This window comes from Pan paniscus, chromosome 15 (genome assembly GCF_029289425.2).
Source record: "Pan paniscus chromosome 15, NHGRI_mPanPan1-v2.0_pri, whole genome shotgun sequence".
Lineage (NCBI taxonomy): Eukaryota > Metazoa > Chordata > Mammalia > Primates > Hominidae > Pan > Pan paniscus.
This window is the reverse complement of record NC_073264.2, coordinates 65,111,800-65,130,264: the sequence shown is the minus strand read 5'-3', so window position 1 is coordinate 65,130,264 and position 18,465 is coordinate 65,111,800. Positions and strand designations below refer to the sequence as shown.

The following is an 18,465-nucleotide window of genomic DNA, read 5'->3' as shown; positions in this document are numbered from 1 at the left end:
GAATGAATCTCCACAGAATAATGCTATGTGAAAATAGCCAATCCCAAAAAGTTACATACTATATAATTTCATTTATAAAATTTTTAAAATATTTTTTAACATTTTAAAAATAATAAAATTATAGAAATAGAGACTATATTAGTGGCTGTCAGGGATTAGAAGGGGTGGGAGGAGGAGGGAAGTGGATGGGGCTAGAAAATGACAATAACAAGAATCCTTGTGGTGACAAAAATGTTCTTTATCTTGACTGCATTGATGTCAACATCCTGATTGTGATATTCTATAGTTTTACCATTGGGGAAACTCAATACAGGATACCTGGGATCTGTTTGTATTATTTTTATATGTGAGTTTACCATTATCTCAAAATAAAGGCTAATTTAAACATTAATATTAAATAAAATATTTAAAATGAAAAATCAATAACTGGGGAGGTTTGTCTTCTAACTAGATGCTGAGTGATACATTGGCAGAGCTGAGATCAAAACCCAGGTCTTCATTCTCCTGGTTCAGAACTCTGCACTGGAACACAATAAATGTTTGTCCACACAGGTGGAACTAGAAGCCATTATCCTAAGAGAAATAACTCAGAAAGTCAAATGCCGCATGTTCTCACTTATAAGTGGGAGCTAAACAATGGGGGCACACGGACACATGGAGTGGAATAATAGGCCTTGGGGACTATAAAAGGTGAGACAGTGGGAGTTGGGTGAGGGCTGAAAATTTACCTATTGGGTACAATGTTCACTATTTGGGTGATAGGTTCCACTAAAAGCCCAGACTCCACCATTACACAATATATGCATGTAAGAAATTTGCACTTGTACTCCCTAAATACACACAAAAAAAAATTTAATGAGGAAAAAAAATTTTAAGCAAAAATGTTTGTTCAATTAAATTTTAAAAATTTCATTTAATTGATATACTTCATTTAATTGAACAAACTAAATTTTTTTGCCTGCAAAGAACTTTCTTGTTAAACTAGCACAAGCTTCCACAGGATGATGAGAAAAGAAAGGGCAAGAGAGTATACTTTTAGCATTGGCAGAACTATGGGTTTTGTTTTACAGCGAATGGAAGGAGTAAAATAAAGGGAACTAGGCCCACTTTGACATTTCCAAACTTTAATAGTCTCCTGACATTCCAGCCTTCTAGTCTAACTTTTTGCACTTCTGTCTTTCATTAAAGAGAGTAGAACTTTGTCACCATATCCTAGATAAACATCCAGGTTACTACAGTTTTGAAGGACAAAAGTTCTCAGTGGTATCATATTCCAGGCACTGCTGCAAAGCAGGATAAAGATCCATGCTACAGAAATGGACTGTTTGTGAAGATAGTACCTATGTCATCACAAAATTAACTGAAAGTTATGTTAATAATTAGTACTAAAATCTGCTTTTTTAGACAGTTTTTTTAAAACCTGACCAAACAATTAAACAATAGTGTATTAAAACTTCTGTATCTTTCATACAAAATAATAGATTATTTCAAGAAACATATGAAGTACCCATATACTAGAGGTACAATTCTCATTTTAATAAAATAAGGAAAGCTGGGACTGTTGCTTCTTAAAGGTAGTTATAATTATTTTATTAATTTTAAAAATACCTTTTGCAGTTGAATAAGGAGTACAGACAAAGCAGATTTAATTAATTTTTATTTCTACTATATACACACTTCAAATATGTCTTCAGGGCAGGCAGTTTTACCCAGTGATTGAAACAGTTAAATAACAAGTTTAACATGGTGGATTAAATATATATGTTTGTCTCTGTTTTCTCCCCACATGCTACTTTAATAACAGAAAAGAATTTAAAATGGTACAAACCAACAAGCACACAGAGAATAGAGGATAAGAATACTCTCAGGTAGAAGGTGAGAAGTTGGGAAGCTGGAAAGCTGAAAAATGAGTGGTAACTGACTCACCAAAACTAAAGGGGAAACCTTGGTCTAGGAGGAGACGGGGTAGTGGGGAGGGTGCAGAGAAGCCAATAAGAAGCAAGGCCATTTGTGCCATAGAAACTCAAAAGGCTAGAAATGACTTCAAGGTATCATTAAGGCAGAAACACAGCCACAAACAGAAAGACTGGATGACATTTTTTAAGAGAAACATATTTAGACTCTCAGGCCCTCCTTCACCCGATTGAATGGAATCCCTCCATACCCACAGAGATTGACTTTCTGGGGAGGCTCTGGACTTGGGGCTGCCAAATACAGCTGAGGACAGAGGTGAGGTCCAGTTATGATAGCCACAGAGGAGCTAACGATGGCAGAAAGACCAAGACCTGGGCCTAGATTCCGATTAGGGAGACTCACCCAGGAATGGAGTCAGCTCCCTGGAGGTGACGAGAAGTTTATTAGTCAGATAAATAACTTATCTAGAAAGTATAGTTTATAGTTATAAGGTTATACAGTTATGGGGTAGTGGGAAGAGCAGCAGACAGGCCACACGCAGCATGGGGCATCATAACTGACACTTATCAAAACAGGGCTAAGGAAAGGTGCCAGAAGTGAGAAGGATTTGCATGAACAAGAAAAGCTGCAAGTCAAGAGGGACTAGATATCTGGTCAGCATACAAGGAAGGGTCTCAAGGTCTGTTGAATAAGGCAGAGACTTTGATCCTAAAACAAGAGTACAAGGTAGGAGACTGCTATCGGGGACACGGCAGAAGGGTGGCTATGCGAACTGGGACACAAGCCCGAGAGGATCTGGTAAGGCTGAACGTGCTGGATTCTCTAAGAACCTAGGAAACCAGAGCTCTTTAAATCTACTGAAAGAGGACAGGACCCTTCTAGATCCCAAGATGAGCCAAATCCAAAAGCTGCCTCCACCAGAGGGAACCAGACAGGTTACATCTAAGCAACTGTGACTATCTGCTCATGGTCTTGACAGCTTTGATTAAGTCTGACAAGAAATCAGCTACACAGTCACATACTGTACAGCTGGTATCTAAACAGGGCTGCTTCCGACTGGCCAGCTCTAAGAAACTAAGTCTGAGAAAGTCGGTCCCAGACAAGGGCCATTCCTGACACTCTGGGTGTCATTTGAGCTTCAGGGTTAATAGTTCTAGATAAGGACTAAATTGTCCTATTTAAGCTTTCACTGATGCTGCTCTTGACAACTGGAAAGTTTAATAAAATTGCTTTCCAACCTCCAAGTATATCAAGCAAACTACATTTCACATACTTTTGACACCCTGACAGCACTTTAGCTTAGTACTTGTAAAATCAATAGAAAAAGGCCAGGCGTGGTGACTCATGCCTGTAATCCCAGCAATTTGGGAAGCAGAGGCAGGCAGATCACCTCAGGTTAGGAGTTTGAGACTAGCCTGGCCAACACGGCGAAACCCTGTCTCTACTAAAAATATAAAAATTACCTGGGCGTGGTGTTGTGCACCTGTATTCCCAGCTACTTGAAAGGCTGAGGCAGGAGAATCACGGAGAGGGGAGGGGAGGGAAGAAAGAAACTTTCTGGTGCAGAGTCATATAGTGCAGTATAGTATATTCTTTTCTAACTATTCCATTCTTCTGCCACTCTGGTTGATAACCACATAAAACCATAGAAAATAATGACACCTAGTGTCCAAAAATATTACTCTTCTTAGAATATAAACATAGATGGAGCAAAGTGGTAATAAGCTTGCACATCTTCACAGAAAATCAGTAAATAAAAGCTAATTTTTCCTCACTCTACTAACAACAGAGAGGATTTTCCCACCGTCTTCCTTCTGTCAAGCCTGCAATGAAGGGTCAGGTTCCTTGTAAACAGAAAGTCAGTGCAAAGGCTGTTACAACCTCACAGAGGTGGCAGCAGGGGTGAGCAGAAACACAGCCCCAGCATCAAAACCCAAACAGAAGTGACCCACCATCAACTTGGCGACTGTTTCTTTTTTCCAGCCCTGGTGATGAATACAACAAATTTTTAGATACCTGGTAAAATAGGGTCACTAGTAACTTCTTTTAAATGAAGTTTCAAAAAAGACTTAATCTATAATATCTCTTTACTACCAGGCCTGTCAGTGAGGTCACTGGGCAGTTTTTTCTAATGGAACCTGGACTCACCTCTGCTATCCTTTTCTTCAGGTTCTCCTTTCCCATGTACGAAGCCTGCAGGGAGATGACACTCTCTTCTTTTTGAATCAAAGTTGTCAAGATGCTTTTAAAATTCTGATATTGTTTTAAGAGCTCCAAAACTCTCCCACATTGTTCAAGACTATGAATAGAAAAATATACAATAGCTAAATGTCCAAAAATAGCAAAACCATTCTTTCTCTTTGCAAGTATCCCACATAAATGATGAATAAGGTGTAAAGGACTTTTCCTCTTGATGTGGTTCTTAATACTTTTTACCAATTTAACCTAAGAATGATGGCACATCAATATATCTGGCAAATAGATGGCATAATCTCTGGATTAGTACTGTCACTAGGTGAACATTAAAAAGTTACCAGATGTAAGGTCTAGAAAGAAACACAAGATTCATCACCCTAAGGAATCAGCATCTCAATTTCATCATTAACCAAAAGACATCTCAGAAAACAGAGCCCCTTTAACATAACTCTGGTAGATTATTTCAATATTAATTCAGCAAGTCACAGGGTGTTTATATATATATATATATATATATATATATATATATATATATATATATATATTTTTTTTTTTTTTGAGACAGAGTCTAGCTCTGTCACCCAAGCTAGAGTGCAGTGGTGTGATCCTGGCTCACTGCAACCTCCGCCTCCTGGATTCAAGCAATTCTCCTGCTTCAGCCTCCCGAGTAGCTAGGATTACAGGCAAGTGCCACCACGCCTGGCTAATTTTTGTATTTTTAGTAGAGAAGGGGTTTCATCATGTTGGCCGGGCTGGTCGTGAACTCCTGACCTCAGGTGATCCACCTGCCTTGGCCTCCCAAAGTGCTGGGATTATATATAGGTGTGAGCCACTGTGCCTGGCCTTTTATATATCTATTCTATTCATTCTGGATTTAGTCTTTTTTAAAACGTAAGGTAGTGAGACAATGTGGCAGTTAGGACACCTGGTTTCTACTACAGCTGGGCACTGCTTAGTCTGAGACTCTGGATAAGTTACTTTAGCCTCTTTGAATCTCAATTCTCTCCTCAGTAAAAAATCAGAGGGTAGACTAGATCAAATACCACATACAGGGTTCATCTTGACTCCTGTACACTCAGGTTCCGGTAGGAAACAGGAGGTGTACCCAAATGGAATTCTGAAGAGAGAATCAGAATTCTGAGAGCAGAATCAGGGGAAACTGCCAGGGAGGCCGAGGCACACAGGGATTAACCCCTGCAAATAGGTCATGCCACTCAGCCTCTAGGAGAAAGCTGGGGAGATGCCCCGAGCCACAGAAGACGGTGCCGTCAGGTGGTGTCAGAACCACATGCGGAAACAAAGCGGGATGGTGAGACCACCCTGGCCTCTCTCTTCTTCCCCTCTAATACCCCCCACTGCCTAACCCTGCTGGAACCCTCAGCCTGGGCAGTTCAGCCTGTAGGGATAACCCATTCCACCACTCCCCACCCTCATGTAGATAGTAAGAGGGATGGACAGAGGATATTCCATGGAATGGACAACTGGACACACAAGCAATCATATATAAAAAACTGAATCCCTCCAAAGCAGTCTGGCAAATTAATAAATAATATCAAATATTTTTAAAAAATAAGAATTGCCAACTGGGACTGATAGGTAATGGTCTTCACAGTTTCAAAACTTTTTGCAACTAGCCCCAGCTCTGCAGGAAACACAGCCGTTACTGACAGGCAACATCTCCCATTCAGGTAGGGGTGTGTGGTAAAGTAATGCTCCCAATTCCCAAAGATGTCCTGGGCCTAATCCCTGGATCTTGTGAATGTTACCTTACAGGTTACCTCACAAGGCAAAAGGGACTTTGCAGAGGTGATTAAGCTAAGGATCTTAAACTACAGAGATTATCCAGGATTGCCCGTGTGGGCCTGGTGTAATCATAAGGGTCCTTCTGAGAGGGAGGCAGGGAGAGGTGTCAAAGGAGACATGATGACAGAACAGAGGGCAGAGAGAGATCTGAAGATCCTGTGCTGCTGCTTTAAAAATGGAAGAGGGGGACACAGGCGAAGGAATGTAGCGGGAGGCCTCTAGAATTGGAAAAGGCAAGGAAATGAATCTTGCCTAGAGCCTCCAGAAGGAACACAGCTTGATTTTCTTTTTTTTTCGAGACAGGGTCTCGCTCTGAAGTACGGTGGTGCTATCTCGGTTCACTGAAACCTCAACCTCCCAGGCTCAAGTGATGTTCCCACCTCAGCCTCCTGAGTAGCTGGGACTATAGGCACATGCCAGCATGCAGGTTACCTTTTTTATGTTTTTTAGAGATGGGGTTTCACCATGTTGGCCAGGCTGGTCTCAAACACATAGGCTCAAGCAATCCTCTCACTTCAGCCTCACAAAGTGCTGGGATTACAGGTGTGAGCCACCTCACGCAGCCTATTTTACCACTTCTGACCTCCAGAAGCATAAGGTAATAAATCCGTGTTCTTTTTAAGCCACTAAGTTTGTGGTGATTTGCTTGGTGATTTACAGCAATAGGAAACCACCCCAGCTGGGATGGTAATGAGCATAAACGGACTGTACTGTGTATGTGTTATGCTTCGTGGAGAACCTCTTTGCTGCATTCCGGCTATAATCTACAATTCTAGGTCTTGTCCCAGACACTGGCCCTGTGAACTCCAGTGGGAAATCCTTATGTTTGCCCCTCCTTTGGGTCCACGGAGATGTGTTTTCAACCCAGAAGTTTGAAAAAGTTAATTGTGCTACAGACAATTTTTCAGATTCAAGAGGGATTCTTTTTTTTCCTTACCATTCGGTGACCAAGGCTTTGGTATTCTCCCACAAGACTACTGTATTTTGGCACTGTTGATTCACGGTTTTTTCTCTGCCATCTTTGAAGTGTGGAAGAGAATTAGCCATTTCTTGTAAATGTCTCTTCTCTTCTTCATATTCATCTAGAACCTTATCCAGTCTGATTAATGATTTTTTCCTTGATTATGAATGAGAAAAAAGTTTCATAGCCAACTGTTAACCATTGATTCAACACAAATATGGGTAACTTGGGGAGGCAGGCACACTAACTTTAATTTGTCCTCATGAGGTTAATGCCAAAATTACACATTCCTGTTACAGAGTTCAGGAGGCTCTATGCATTTCCAGAATTCTTCTGATTTTTTTTTTTTTTTTGTCTTATTTTGTTTTGCTGGAAACAGGGTCTCACTCTGTCAGCTACGCTGAGTGCAGTGGCGCAATCTCAGCTCACTGCAGCCTCAACCTCCCAGGCTCAAGTGATCCTCCCACCTCAGTCTCCCGAACAGCTGGTACCACACGTGCGCACCACCACGCCTGGCTAATTTTTCATTTTTTGTAGAGATGGGGTCTCACTATGTTGCCCAGACTTGTCTCAAACTCCTGGACTCAAGCAATCTCCCTGGCTCAGCTTCCCAAAGTGCTGGGATTACAGGTGTGAGCTACCGTGCCTGGCTGCATTTCCAGACTATTAATTTGGTGCTTTAAATAAATATAATAAATATACAAAACCATTAGCATTAACATATGTCTATGATGAACACACTTGTAAAAGGTGTATACACACGAGAGAAAAGAGAGAGAGACAAAGCGCATATGTGTGCTTATGTAGGGGGAAGAGAGCATGATATAGGAGAAGAGGAGAAGGTGAATGACCAAGAACTGCAGGATCCTAAGGAGGGATGGGGCGGCCAAGGAGGAAGGAAAAGACAAAGGAAATCTTTCACTTCTCCTTTATGTACAAAAAGCTCTCCCTATCAAAAAGGAGTTATTTAAGGATAAAGTAATACTGGAGGGATTAACACCACTCACCTAAATCTAAATTGCTAAACTGCTCACAGCCTCTACTTCCTAGCCTCCAATTTTCTCTTCAATTCACTCCCATAAGGTTTTCATTCTCTACTGCCTACTGAAATAGCTGGCCTCCACATTGCAAAATCCCTGTTCCACTCTCAATCTTCACTTCGCTTCACTAGTCAGCACATTTGGTCACTTCCTCCTTGTTGAGATGCCTTCTTCAGGTAACCCCAGAAGTCTCTTGATTTTCATCCTACTGTACTGGCCTCTCCCTTCTCAGTTTCTTCGGCTAGTTCCCCCTCATCTTCCTGATCTCTCAATAAGGAGTGCCCCTGAGTATGGATCCAACTTGGACCTCTTCTCTTGTTTATCTAAACTCACTCTCCTCGGAAATTTCATCCAGTCTCATAGCTTTAAACAGCCTTGTAAAATGATGAAAACTCTCAAATATATACCTCAAGCCCAGACCTCTCTCCTGATTCCTAATGCCATGTATTTTTAAGTGTCTTATTGATATTGCTGCTTGAATGTCTAATAAGTATCTTGAATATATCATTTCTAAAACTGAGCACACCTAATCTTTCATTCAATACTGATAAATTTCATCCAACACTGATAAACTTTAGTCTTTTTCATCTCAGTTAATGGTAACTCGGTTCTTACTCACTGCTCAAGTTACCACTGACACAATGGACAATGAGAGCCAAGAGCACTTGAACCCAGAGGAAGGTTCCAATGCTTGGAAGCATTCTTGACTTCCAATATCTCTTTTACACCCCATGTCCATGTGTCAATAAATCATCTGGTCTCTATCTTCAAACTATATACAGAATCTCAACACTTTCTACCACATTACCACTGGTCCATGCCAGCTTCATCCCTACCAGGGATTACTACAATAGGTCAAACCAGACTTCCCATGTCTTCTCTCAACTCCTACAGTCTATTTTCAACACATTAGCCAGAGACAAAAGGTTATGATGAAAACCAAGACATTTCCCTCTGCTTAGAACCCTGCAATGACTTCCCATGTCACTTGAAGAACAAGCCAAAGTCATCAAACAGCCTAAAAGTTCCTGAATGAGCTAAGCTACATCTCCCCCTCACTGCTGCACCTTCTCACCTCCTTGCCTTTCCTCAAACATACCCGACCCTTGTACCTACTGCTGCCTCTGCCTAGAAGGCTATTTCTCCAGGTTCAAGTGGCTTGCTCTTGCCTCTCATCTGATGCCAAGGCCACCTTCTCAGTGAGGCCTTCCCTGATTACCCTGTTCAGTAGCAATCCCCTCCTCCTTCCTTACATAGAATTTCTTTTTCTTTCTTTCTCTTCTTTGAGAGAGGGTCTTGCTGTGTCATCCAGGATGGAGGGCAGTGGTGCAATCACATGCCATGGTGGGATACCCTAAGAATGAAAGTATCATTGAGCCTGAGGGTGTGAGCATTTCAGAGGGAAAGGCACACTTGGCTACACTGAGGGCTTGGTCATCTAAAGACCCTCAAGAGACCACTGAGCCTGAGGAACTCAAGGTGGGCAGAGGAGGAGACAGAAAGTGAGACAGATTTAGAAAGGGGGAAGAGGCCGGGCGCAGTGGCTCACGCCTGTAATCCCAACACTTTGGGAGGTTAAAGCGGGTGGATGACCTGAGGTGAGGAGTTCAAGACCAGCCTGGTCAACATGGTGAAACCCCGTCTCTACTAGAAATACAAAAATTAGCCAGGCTTGGTGGCGCGTGCCTGTAATCCCAGCTACTGGGGGGCTGAGGTAGAAGAATCGCCTAAACCTGGGAGGCAGAGGTTGCAGTGAGCCGAGATCATGCCACTGCACCCAAGCCTGGGCAACAGAGCAAGACTCTGTCTCAAAAACAAACAAAAAAACAACGGCAGCTCACACCTGTAATCCCAGCACTTTAGGAGGCCAAGGCAGGTGGATCACGAGGTCGAGAGATCAAGACCATCCTGGCCAATATGGTGAAACCCCGTCTCTACTAAAATACCAAAAAAAAAAAAAAAAAAAAAAATTAGCCAGGCGTGGTGGCATGCGCCTGTAGTCCCAGCTACTCGGGAGGCTGAGGCAGGGGAATCGCTTGAACCCAGGAGGCAGAGGTTGCAGTGAGCCAAGATCAAACCACTGAACTCCAGCCTGTTGACAGAGCAAGACTCTGTTGAAAGAAAGAAAAAGAGGAGAGGACGGGGAGGAGAAGGGAGGGGAGGTGAGGGGGAAAGAATTCCACAAAAGCGACTCTTGCTAACATTTTAGCTTTTGGAATTTGAAGGCCTTATTCCAAATGCTGGAATTAAAATGGCAGCAGGTATACAGAAGGCTGCCAACCTCAGTCTACTGCAACTCTGCTCCATCTTCAGAATCAACACTAACTTTAGACTGCCTCTTAAATTCAGTCTCCTGCCCTTCCACTCAGTTCCCACCCTAATCCTGCTGGGAGGAGGAGGAGACCAAATAACTAAGGAAGAAGCAGGGACAAGATGTGGCATATGCATCTTCCACCACTGGTTTCATTAATATCACAGCGTGGAGTCTGCCAGTCATCTGTCCTGAGGAGAACTCCACAGTAAATACACAGACGTACAAGGGAATCGGAAGTAACTCATGTACAGTACTTTAAGTATATCTGACTTCACCACTCCTTCGTCCATAAGATACACTTTAAAGAGGAAAAAAATTACGCAACGTTTTGTACTGGTACAATACCAACAAAAAGGAAGTTTGCCTGAAAAGTCTGCAGAAAAGAATACTGAACACTGAATAGAGTGGGATGGAATAGAAGCAGAAAGACATAGGAAGAATTTCTTTCACCTAATAGAAGTGAAAATACAGAAAGGTGTCAGTCACCTTGGATGGAAATGGATGGACAATACTTACCGATGTTTCACAGCCGGAACAGTAGGATCCTTAAGACCAATTTTACTGATTTGACTCTGCACATCTTGAATATTTTTAAGGAGTTCATTATTTTTGAAAATACAAGCCTCTAGTAATTTGTTTTCCTCAGTGAATTCCTCCTGTACCCCACAGCCATGTGTCTCAGATAACTTTATTGAAAAAGCATCAAGCAGGTTTTCACAGGAGGTGTCATCACCCCGTTCAGCATCTTTAAAGCTCATATCAAGCATCTTCAAACATTTATCCAAATGTTTGGCCTTGTCTTTCATCAGATGAATTTCTCCCTCTTTATTTTTTACTGTCAACGTATTTTCTTGTGCCACCTGTGTATCTGAGGCTGAAAGGTCTGTAACGGGCTCAGCAGAGAGCTCAGCTGTTCTGAGAGACGCCAAAAAGTCTTCCAGAGCTTTGAGAGTATCTTCACTCCTCTGCACCCTGTGGTTCATTCCTTCAAATTGTGTTTTGTATTTCAGTATAATATTCTGCATTGCATGTAGATCAAATGGGTGTAACTCCTTTAATACAAAGTTGCCTGGCTCTTCTAAGCGGTTACATATTTCAATCTGTTTTGCTATGGAATCTTGGATATTCTAAAATAAAGATAAGAAAAGCTAAAAAACTGAGGTGGAAAAAAGAAAGGCTACATGTGAGAAACCAGCCCCAAACTGCATGACTAGATTTGATCTAGAGAAAAATGCTTTTGAGTTTAACAAAAGGTGACAGTTTCTACCTAAGGAAACATTTTAATTACAAATGATCAATGTGCCAGCTCATGTTTCAATCCCAAAAAGAAAACAAGCACATAAATCTATTGCTTCAAAGTAAATAATTAGATGTTAAACTGTTCAGAGAACAATTTTATAATCTGAAAAATGAACAAATATTTTTATTTAAGATGGGATTTAGAATAAGAAAACGGTAGAATATGGCATTTAAGCATGAGTCTCGTATATTTAGGAATTCAGTCACTGAAGAAGGCATTCATAAACAAGGCTTCATTTTGAATTCAAAGAAAATACCTCACTATGCACTCCACGGTGCCCACCTCCAAATCTGCAAGGAATTAAAGAGTTAAGAAATAAAAAACAAGTCTAAATTACTGAAAAAAAAATTGTCGTGGCTTATACTCTTAATCTATGCTATCATGAATAATTAAAAATCCATAAAGATTTATAAATCTCAAAAGACTCAATTATTCTGTAAATACACTGTGAGAACTTATATACTTACCCTTAGGTGTTGATAAATGTGATCAGCATCAATGAGATGAAATCCCTGGATGGCCATTTTATGGAGAGGCAGGTCCGAGCCACAGAGAAGAAGCGATGCCTTCTCTACAGGTAACACAAGCCGCAGTGCTGTCTCTAAAGATTCCATTCTGGGTGCAAGGTAAACCAGACATGAGGGGAAAACACAGCAGAAAGATATCCTATAAAACTGATTAACACAATTACTGAACTAAGAACAGAAAATAATTATCCAATAAATAGACATACAATGATATATACATACACATTATCACATTAATACCTAAACCCATCGATTCAAAATGCCAAAGAATGAATTGGTTGCTATATCCAAGTATTCTTTTATTTGTTCATCCATCTATCCATTTATTCATTCATTCATTCAACATACATTTATTTAGTAAGAGGCAGCAGAGCTAGGTTAACCATGACCCACTGACTGGGCCAGACAACTCCAGCTGTTTTGTTATCATTAATGATTTCTCCTTTCACTCCAAAAAGCATCCCAATATCCAAGTATTCTTTTTTTCTTCTTTTTGTATTTTTAGTACAGACAGTGTTTCACCATGTTGACCACGCTGGTCTCGAACTCCTGACCTCAAGTGATCCGCCTGCCTTGGCCTCCCAAAGTGCTGGGATTATGGGCAGGAGCCACAGTGCCTGGCCCCAAAGTATTCTTAGCAGTGTAATATATACCACACTGAATGGAAAATTGTTGTAAAACATACTAAGCCTTTCTCTTTTGAAATAAAAACAGAATTGTAACTTAACTTCACCTTGACAACTAAGAAACCTCATAATTATTTTAATTATTGAATAATTTGTTATATTTCCATATTACAAATATAATGGGGTCCAAAGAATAGGCTCTACTGATAATAAATTGAAATGTATGACCATAGGTAAGTAATATATAGACTCTGAGCCTCAGTTTTTTCCTATCAATATAGGAATATATGCTGGGGATACACAACCTATGTATACAAGGTCCTAATAACACTCTCATTTCAGAAATGAAGAGATCAATGCCCACAGAGTTTATGTGACTTGGTCGAATTCATGCCCAAAAGAGACAGTGGAAAGACTGTGTGGCCTCTGAACTTTGGCAGACCTTAAGTTCTACTACGTTTCTAGCTAGCAGTGTGGCCTGGTTATATTATTAATATTTAACCTCTCTGAGTATCAGTTTCCTTATCGGCAAAATGCAATCATAATGGTAGCTTCTCTACTGTTGTTGTGACATCCAAATAAAATAACATACTTAGTATAGCAATAATCTTGCTTAAAATGGCATTACAGGATTTAGTGAGTTTATTAGATTTGTAGTTAATAGATCTCAGAATTTTACCTGGTATTAAGAGTCATCTGAAGCTCTCTTTCTCTTTCCTTTAGTGTGTCTCTTTCCTTAATTACAAAAGGCTTTTTTATGTCATTCACATGATTTTCTAACTTCAATGAAATAATTTCAAACTCTTTCCAGCAAGCATCAGTTTCATTTTTTATGACCTAGATGGAACACATAAATTAATTTATCAACTAATGGGGTAAATAGACACAATTATTCTGTTCTTAAAACATGAGACATTCACCAACTGTGGAAGCAAACACAATGTTTCATATGTAAATGTGTTTAAAAATACTTTCCAACCATCTACAAGTGAACTATCCTTTAGGGAACAATGACATTAACTGTGCTCTCAGAGGACCCATTCAGTGAAGTCAAGGGAGTCGACAAGGCAGCTTTCAAAGGTACCCAAACTCCCTTCCCCTAAGGTAATTACACAGAATACAATTCAGAAAAATACATACATGTAAGAACAGATATTCTGTTTTCTCTGGATAGGAAATCTTTGTTACCTTCTAAACTAAAAGAAAACTGAAGTGAACCAAACTGTTTCTACATAAATAAGAAGTAAATTAAATTAATTTATGGTTTATAATTAACATCTATAATTCTATACTATTCCAGCTCCTTATCTTGATGCTTTTTTTGGTAAGGCACTGCTATACACTACTACTGACAGATCAGCAATCAGCAGTATAATTTGTTCTTCACTTTACCCAAAGATTAGTATAGTTTTTCTAACCAACTCATTATTCAGTCACTGGAGAAACGTCTCAAGACAGTTGCTTAATTGTGATGAAAACATGCTAAATCCATCACTTGAGCAACAGGGATTTTAACATATAAATTTTGCTTATTCAGATGAAAAATGGAGAGCAGCCAGATGGTAGAGTGACTGAGACCTGGTATAATAAGATAAAAGAAACTAGAAAACATGGAAGGATGTTGTGGGAACTACCTATGGCCCTCCATCTGTGAGGGTTCCCTCTAATGCACTCAGGGCGTGCATCAAGAATGATGCACTGCAATGCACAGATCATCTTTAATAGGAAAGATATTATTTGTAGAAGTTGTGATTTGCGTGCCAACCACTAATAGATTGCTTCTTTCTGTTGTTTCTGAGTCAACTGCAATAACTTCCACTGAAGGCTTTTTAGGAGGAGAATCCATCATTTAGAGTGAAAACTCCCTCCACTGCCCTAAATGCCCAACATCAGACAGTCAGCAATCACTGTACAGCAATTTTAGACAATGTGATAATTTGGTAAAGATGATGAAGGACTGAAACAAACATTCAGAGTCACTGGCTGGTTAACTTTGGAGCAACCCAGGAGCAGGATGAAATTCCCTTCAAACACATTGTTTTTGATCAATTCCCTTGAAGCCTGAAGCATAAAAAGAAATAAATAAACAAAAACTATTCAAGCCACAATATCTGGAGTACCAGTTAGAGTATAAGCAGTAAATTAAGACCCTAAACCAAAGCCTTTCCTGGGGTTGGTACCAGAAAGAAAATCATTTTATGGACTAGGGTGACACTAGAAATGCAATCCAGCAAAGAGAGTTCTTTGGAAACATTTAGCATATGTGACCTCAACAGAAAAGGGGATGTCCAGACTCACAGTGGTACTATTTTCTAATAAACAAGATAATCAGAGAAATAATATTTTTGGTAATTACCTGTAGATCTGTCAGTTTAGCCTGCAGACAAGAACTACTCCTGTCCTCTTCACTAGAGAAATCAGAAGTAATCCTGAATTTGTTGTTTTGCAGGTGGTGTTCAAGAATATCTCTGTATGTATCATACCTGGGCAAAATGAAATGCAACATCACAATAGTTAATTTTTAAAATAACACAGGCCAAGCGCAGTGGCTCACACCTGTAATCCTAGCACTTTGGGAGGCCAAGGCGGGTGGATTGCCTGAGGTCAGGAGTTTGAGACCAGCCTGGCCAACATGGCGAAACCTCATCTCTACTAAAACTACAAAAAATTAGCTGGGCATGGTGGCGGGTGTCTATAATCTCAGCTACTCAGGAGGCTGAAGCAGGAGAATCACTTGATCCCGGGAGGCGGAGGCTGCAGCAAGCCAAGATGGCGCCACTGCACTCCAGCCTGGGCGACAGAACGATACTCTGTCCCAAAATATTAAAAATAAAATAACACAAAGATAAACAAAAAACAAAAAAAAAATAAGAAAAATAAAATAACACAGAGAAATATTTTAAAATTACTGTCAACTGCGTGTGAGGAAATACCATAGAATTTGTTTAAGTTACTGGATCATATGCAAAATGATGACTAAATGAAAATAAAACTTTTAAAAAGTATAACATGTTTGCATCGATGAAAGACTTTTGGAGGATTTTCCAGTTGTTTAAAAAGAGTTTACCTCTCTAGTAAACTATTTATAGATGCACTGTAATCCTTTTCCATAATGCTTTCTTCTTGCAAAGGCCTTAACTCTGATGCCAGGCTAAACTTCTTAGTGGGTTCCATTGCCTAAGGGAATATGCAAAATAGTAAATGAAATATCTTAAACATACTTTTTATCTGGAAAAGATAAATGCTTATGTTCAAAAATGTATCACTGATTCTTTATACCTCAAACCAGGAGATAATACAATTTCTTTGAGATGTCTCAGCTCAGAGAAAAGTCTTTCTGTAGGACAGAGGAGAGTCTCACCTTCTAACTGGTATGGCAGCATGGTAAAGGAAGACTCCCAGCCCCAAAATGCTATTTCTGCCTGAGACTCCATACCCATAGTCAAAAGTAGACAGAAGCCTACCATGCAGGAGCAGACCTCTAAAAACAAAGCCACCTCACCTCATTCCTTCCTCCACATGATCTGATTGACAGTCTGGACTGTAATATACAGTAAATACCAAATTATCTAGACTTCAGGAATTTAGAAAATTCAATTCCCACAGAAAATGAAATACATTATAATGCAGCAGAAGAAAAGGCAAATGATAAATGAACTTGTTCATCTCAATGAAATGGAAACATCTGTACAGATCAAGCTCAACCTCTTCTACCCTCAATAACAATATACACAGATAATCAGTATTCATAATGGTTCAAAAGGGTCTCTGCTTGAAAGAACTATTTGTATACTCAGAAGAAGATTAGGTTATGCTCGCTGTAGCTTTGGTTAGTTGCATTCTCCTTTGAAAATCAGTCTTTTGCATTGTGTAAGTGGAAATTCTCCATTGATAAAAACAATCGAATAATTAAAACACCTAATTAATAAGAAGTGAATTATTGTACACTTGGTCTTTTACTTTGGGTTTACTTCTAAAATACATTATCCACATTTAACACCTTTTCAGTTGATGGCTGATTATCTGATTTTGCAAATGGTGCCTCACTGTGGGGATCCCCTCCTCTATTCTCAGATGTGGTGATGGTCCCCCTAGAAAGGAATCAAAATTGCATGTTTAAAAGAGAGTAAGAAAAATGAAACCTAAAGAAGCATGACTAACGCTTAATGTCATTTGATCGTGCAAAAGGCTTCATTTTATCCTGAAGGGTAGCTATTCTTATGAAGTACTAACTCGTTTTTCGACGTGCCTCCCGCTGTGGGCTGCAGTGTCATATGAATCTCGGAAGCACATTTCAGAAGTCTTTCTATCTTTTGCTCATAATCTTTGAGTAATCTCTTCACTTCTTGTTGACTCTTCTGTGAAGGCAGCTCTTCACACAGCTCCCTCAGGACTTCCATGTGGTGATTAAGCTGGTACAGGCAGCCTTCCTCAGAAAAGCAGGTCTAATTGAAGAAATAAAGCAGGAAATGTGCTTCTGGTGAGTTTACATGATTATTCCATAAGGACTAGAAACTAACAGATGTGTGTGGCTTTAACAATGTGTTCTTGTATAGGCCATCTACATGCTATAACAATAGGCACTGGAGAAAAAAAGATGACAGAGTCAGCCCTAAAGGAATTTCTGGTTCAGTAACCTAGACAGACGAAGAACCAGCACAGAGTGTGCTAAGTGTTATGATAGAGCCTACCCGCCTGAAGGAGTCAGAGAAAGCTTGCCTCACAAGAGGGAAGCATCTGAGCTATATGTGGAAGAAATAAGGACAAGTTCTCCAAGTGAAAGGGGAGAGAGGTTATTTCTAGCAGAAGGACCACCAAGAGGACGAAAAGCACAAAGATAATGAAAAGCACCAGATGTCTCAAAGGACCAGTACTCCAGTGGGGCTGGAGTACACGGCACAGCAGGAGGGATGCTAAAGGGGTTTCCTCGGCCAGGCTGTGAAGGAACTAAGTGGCCTTCTAAGATGCCTGGAATTGTCCTGGGGGTATGGGGAACTGGTGACATAGGATTTGTGGCTCAAAAGGACAACTCTGGTGCTGCTATGGAAGATGAGATGAAGCAACCATCATCATTCTGAGAAAAGAACCCTGGCTTAGGTAAGGGGCAACACCACTGGAAAGGAAGAAGCTGTTCTGAAGAATCCCAGATGGGGCTTGGCAACAGATTTAATTAAGGCTGAGTGGAAAGGAAGGGAGGAAGGAGAGGAAGGGCGTCATGAGACAGCAATGCCATTCATTACCAGAAGGCAGAATATAAAATGAACCTTTGAGAGGAGATACTATTGGTTCAGTTTTGAGCTTGCTGAATTTGAGTTCTCCGAAAAACACTGGTGATATCTACTAGTCAGTGAGAAATAGAACATAGAATTCAGGTGAAAGGACTCAGCTGGAGAGAAAAATTGACGCACTATCACTGCAGAGAAGGCAGGTCAAACCCCAGAGTGCATAAAATCGCCTAAGGGAAGCATGGAATTAGCCAAAAGTGGAGGTGGAGACCCCTGCTTCAAAAGCAAAACATTAATAGAATAAAAAGGAATATTTGTGAAGACACTAAAAAGTACTCACTGCAAATTATATATCGCTATATATTTACATATCTACATCTATATCTGTTTATATATATCCAGATAGATAGATAGATAGATAGATAGATAGATAGATAGATAGATAGATATAGAATTATATAAAGCAAGAGAGACCGACAGTGGGAGAGCCACAACAGTAGAAACTTAAAAAGAAATGAAAAAAGGATCAGGAATGTCAAATACATAAAAGCAATCAAAT

General features: G+C 40.1%; 1 protein-coding gene across 9 annotated transcripts in view; it reads right to left on the bottom strand.

Annotated features, from left to right (window-relative positions):
- The window catches only part of SYNE2 (spectrin repeat containing nuclear envelope protein 2), a 368,901-nt gene that overhangs the window by 207,864 nt on the left and 142,572 nt on the right, over positions 1-18,465 (bottom strand). For all 9 annotated transcript variants that reach the window (XM_034937677.4, XM_034937678.4, XM_034937679.4 and 6 more), the window contains exons 24-32: positions 16,915-17,126; positions 16,682-16,772; positions 15,749-15,858; positions 15,038-15,164; positions 13,361-13,518; positions 11,996-12,143; positions 10,745-11,355; positions 6,851-7,030; positions 4,063-4,213 (exon numbers count right to left, since the gene is read on the bottom strand). In XM_034937677.4, the coding sequence (XP_034793568.1) occupies positions 4,063-4,213; positions 6,851-7,030; positions 10,745-11,355; positions 11,996-12,143; positions 13,361-13,518; positions 15,038-15,164; positions 15,749-15,858; positions 16,682-16,772; positions 16,915-17,126 (1,788 nt within the window). The remainder of the gene's footprint in view (positions 1-4,062; positions 4,214-6,850; positions 7,031-10,744; positions 11,356-11,995; positions 12,144-13,360; positions 13,519-15,037; positions 15,165-15,748; positions 15,859-16,681; positions 16,773-16,914; positions 17,127-18,465) is intronic.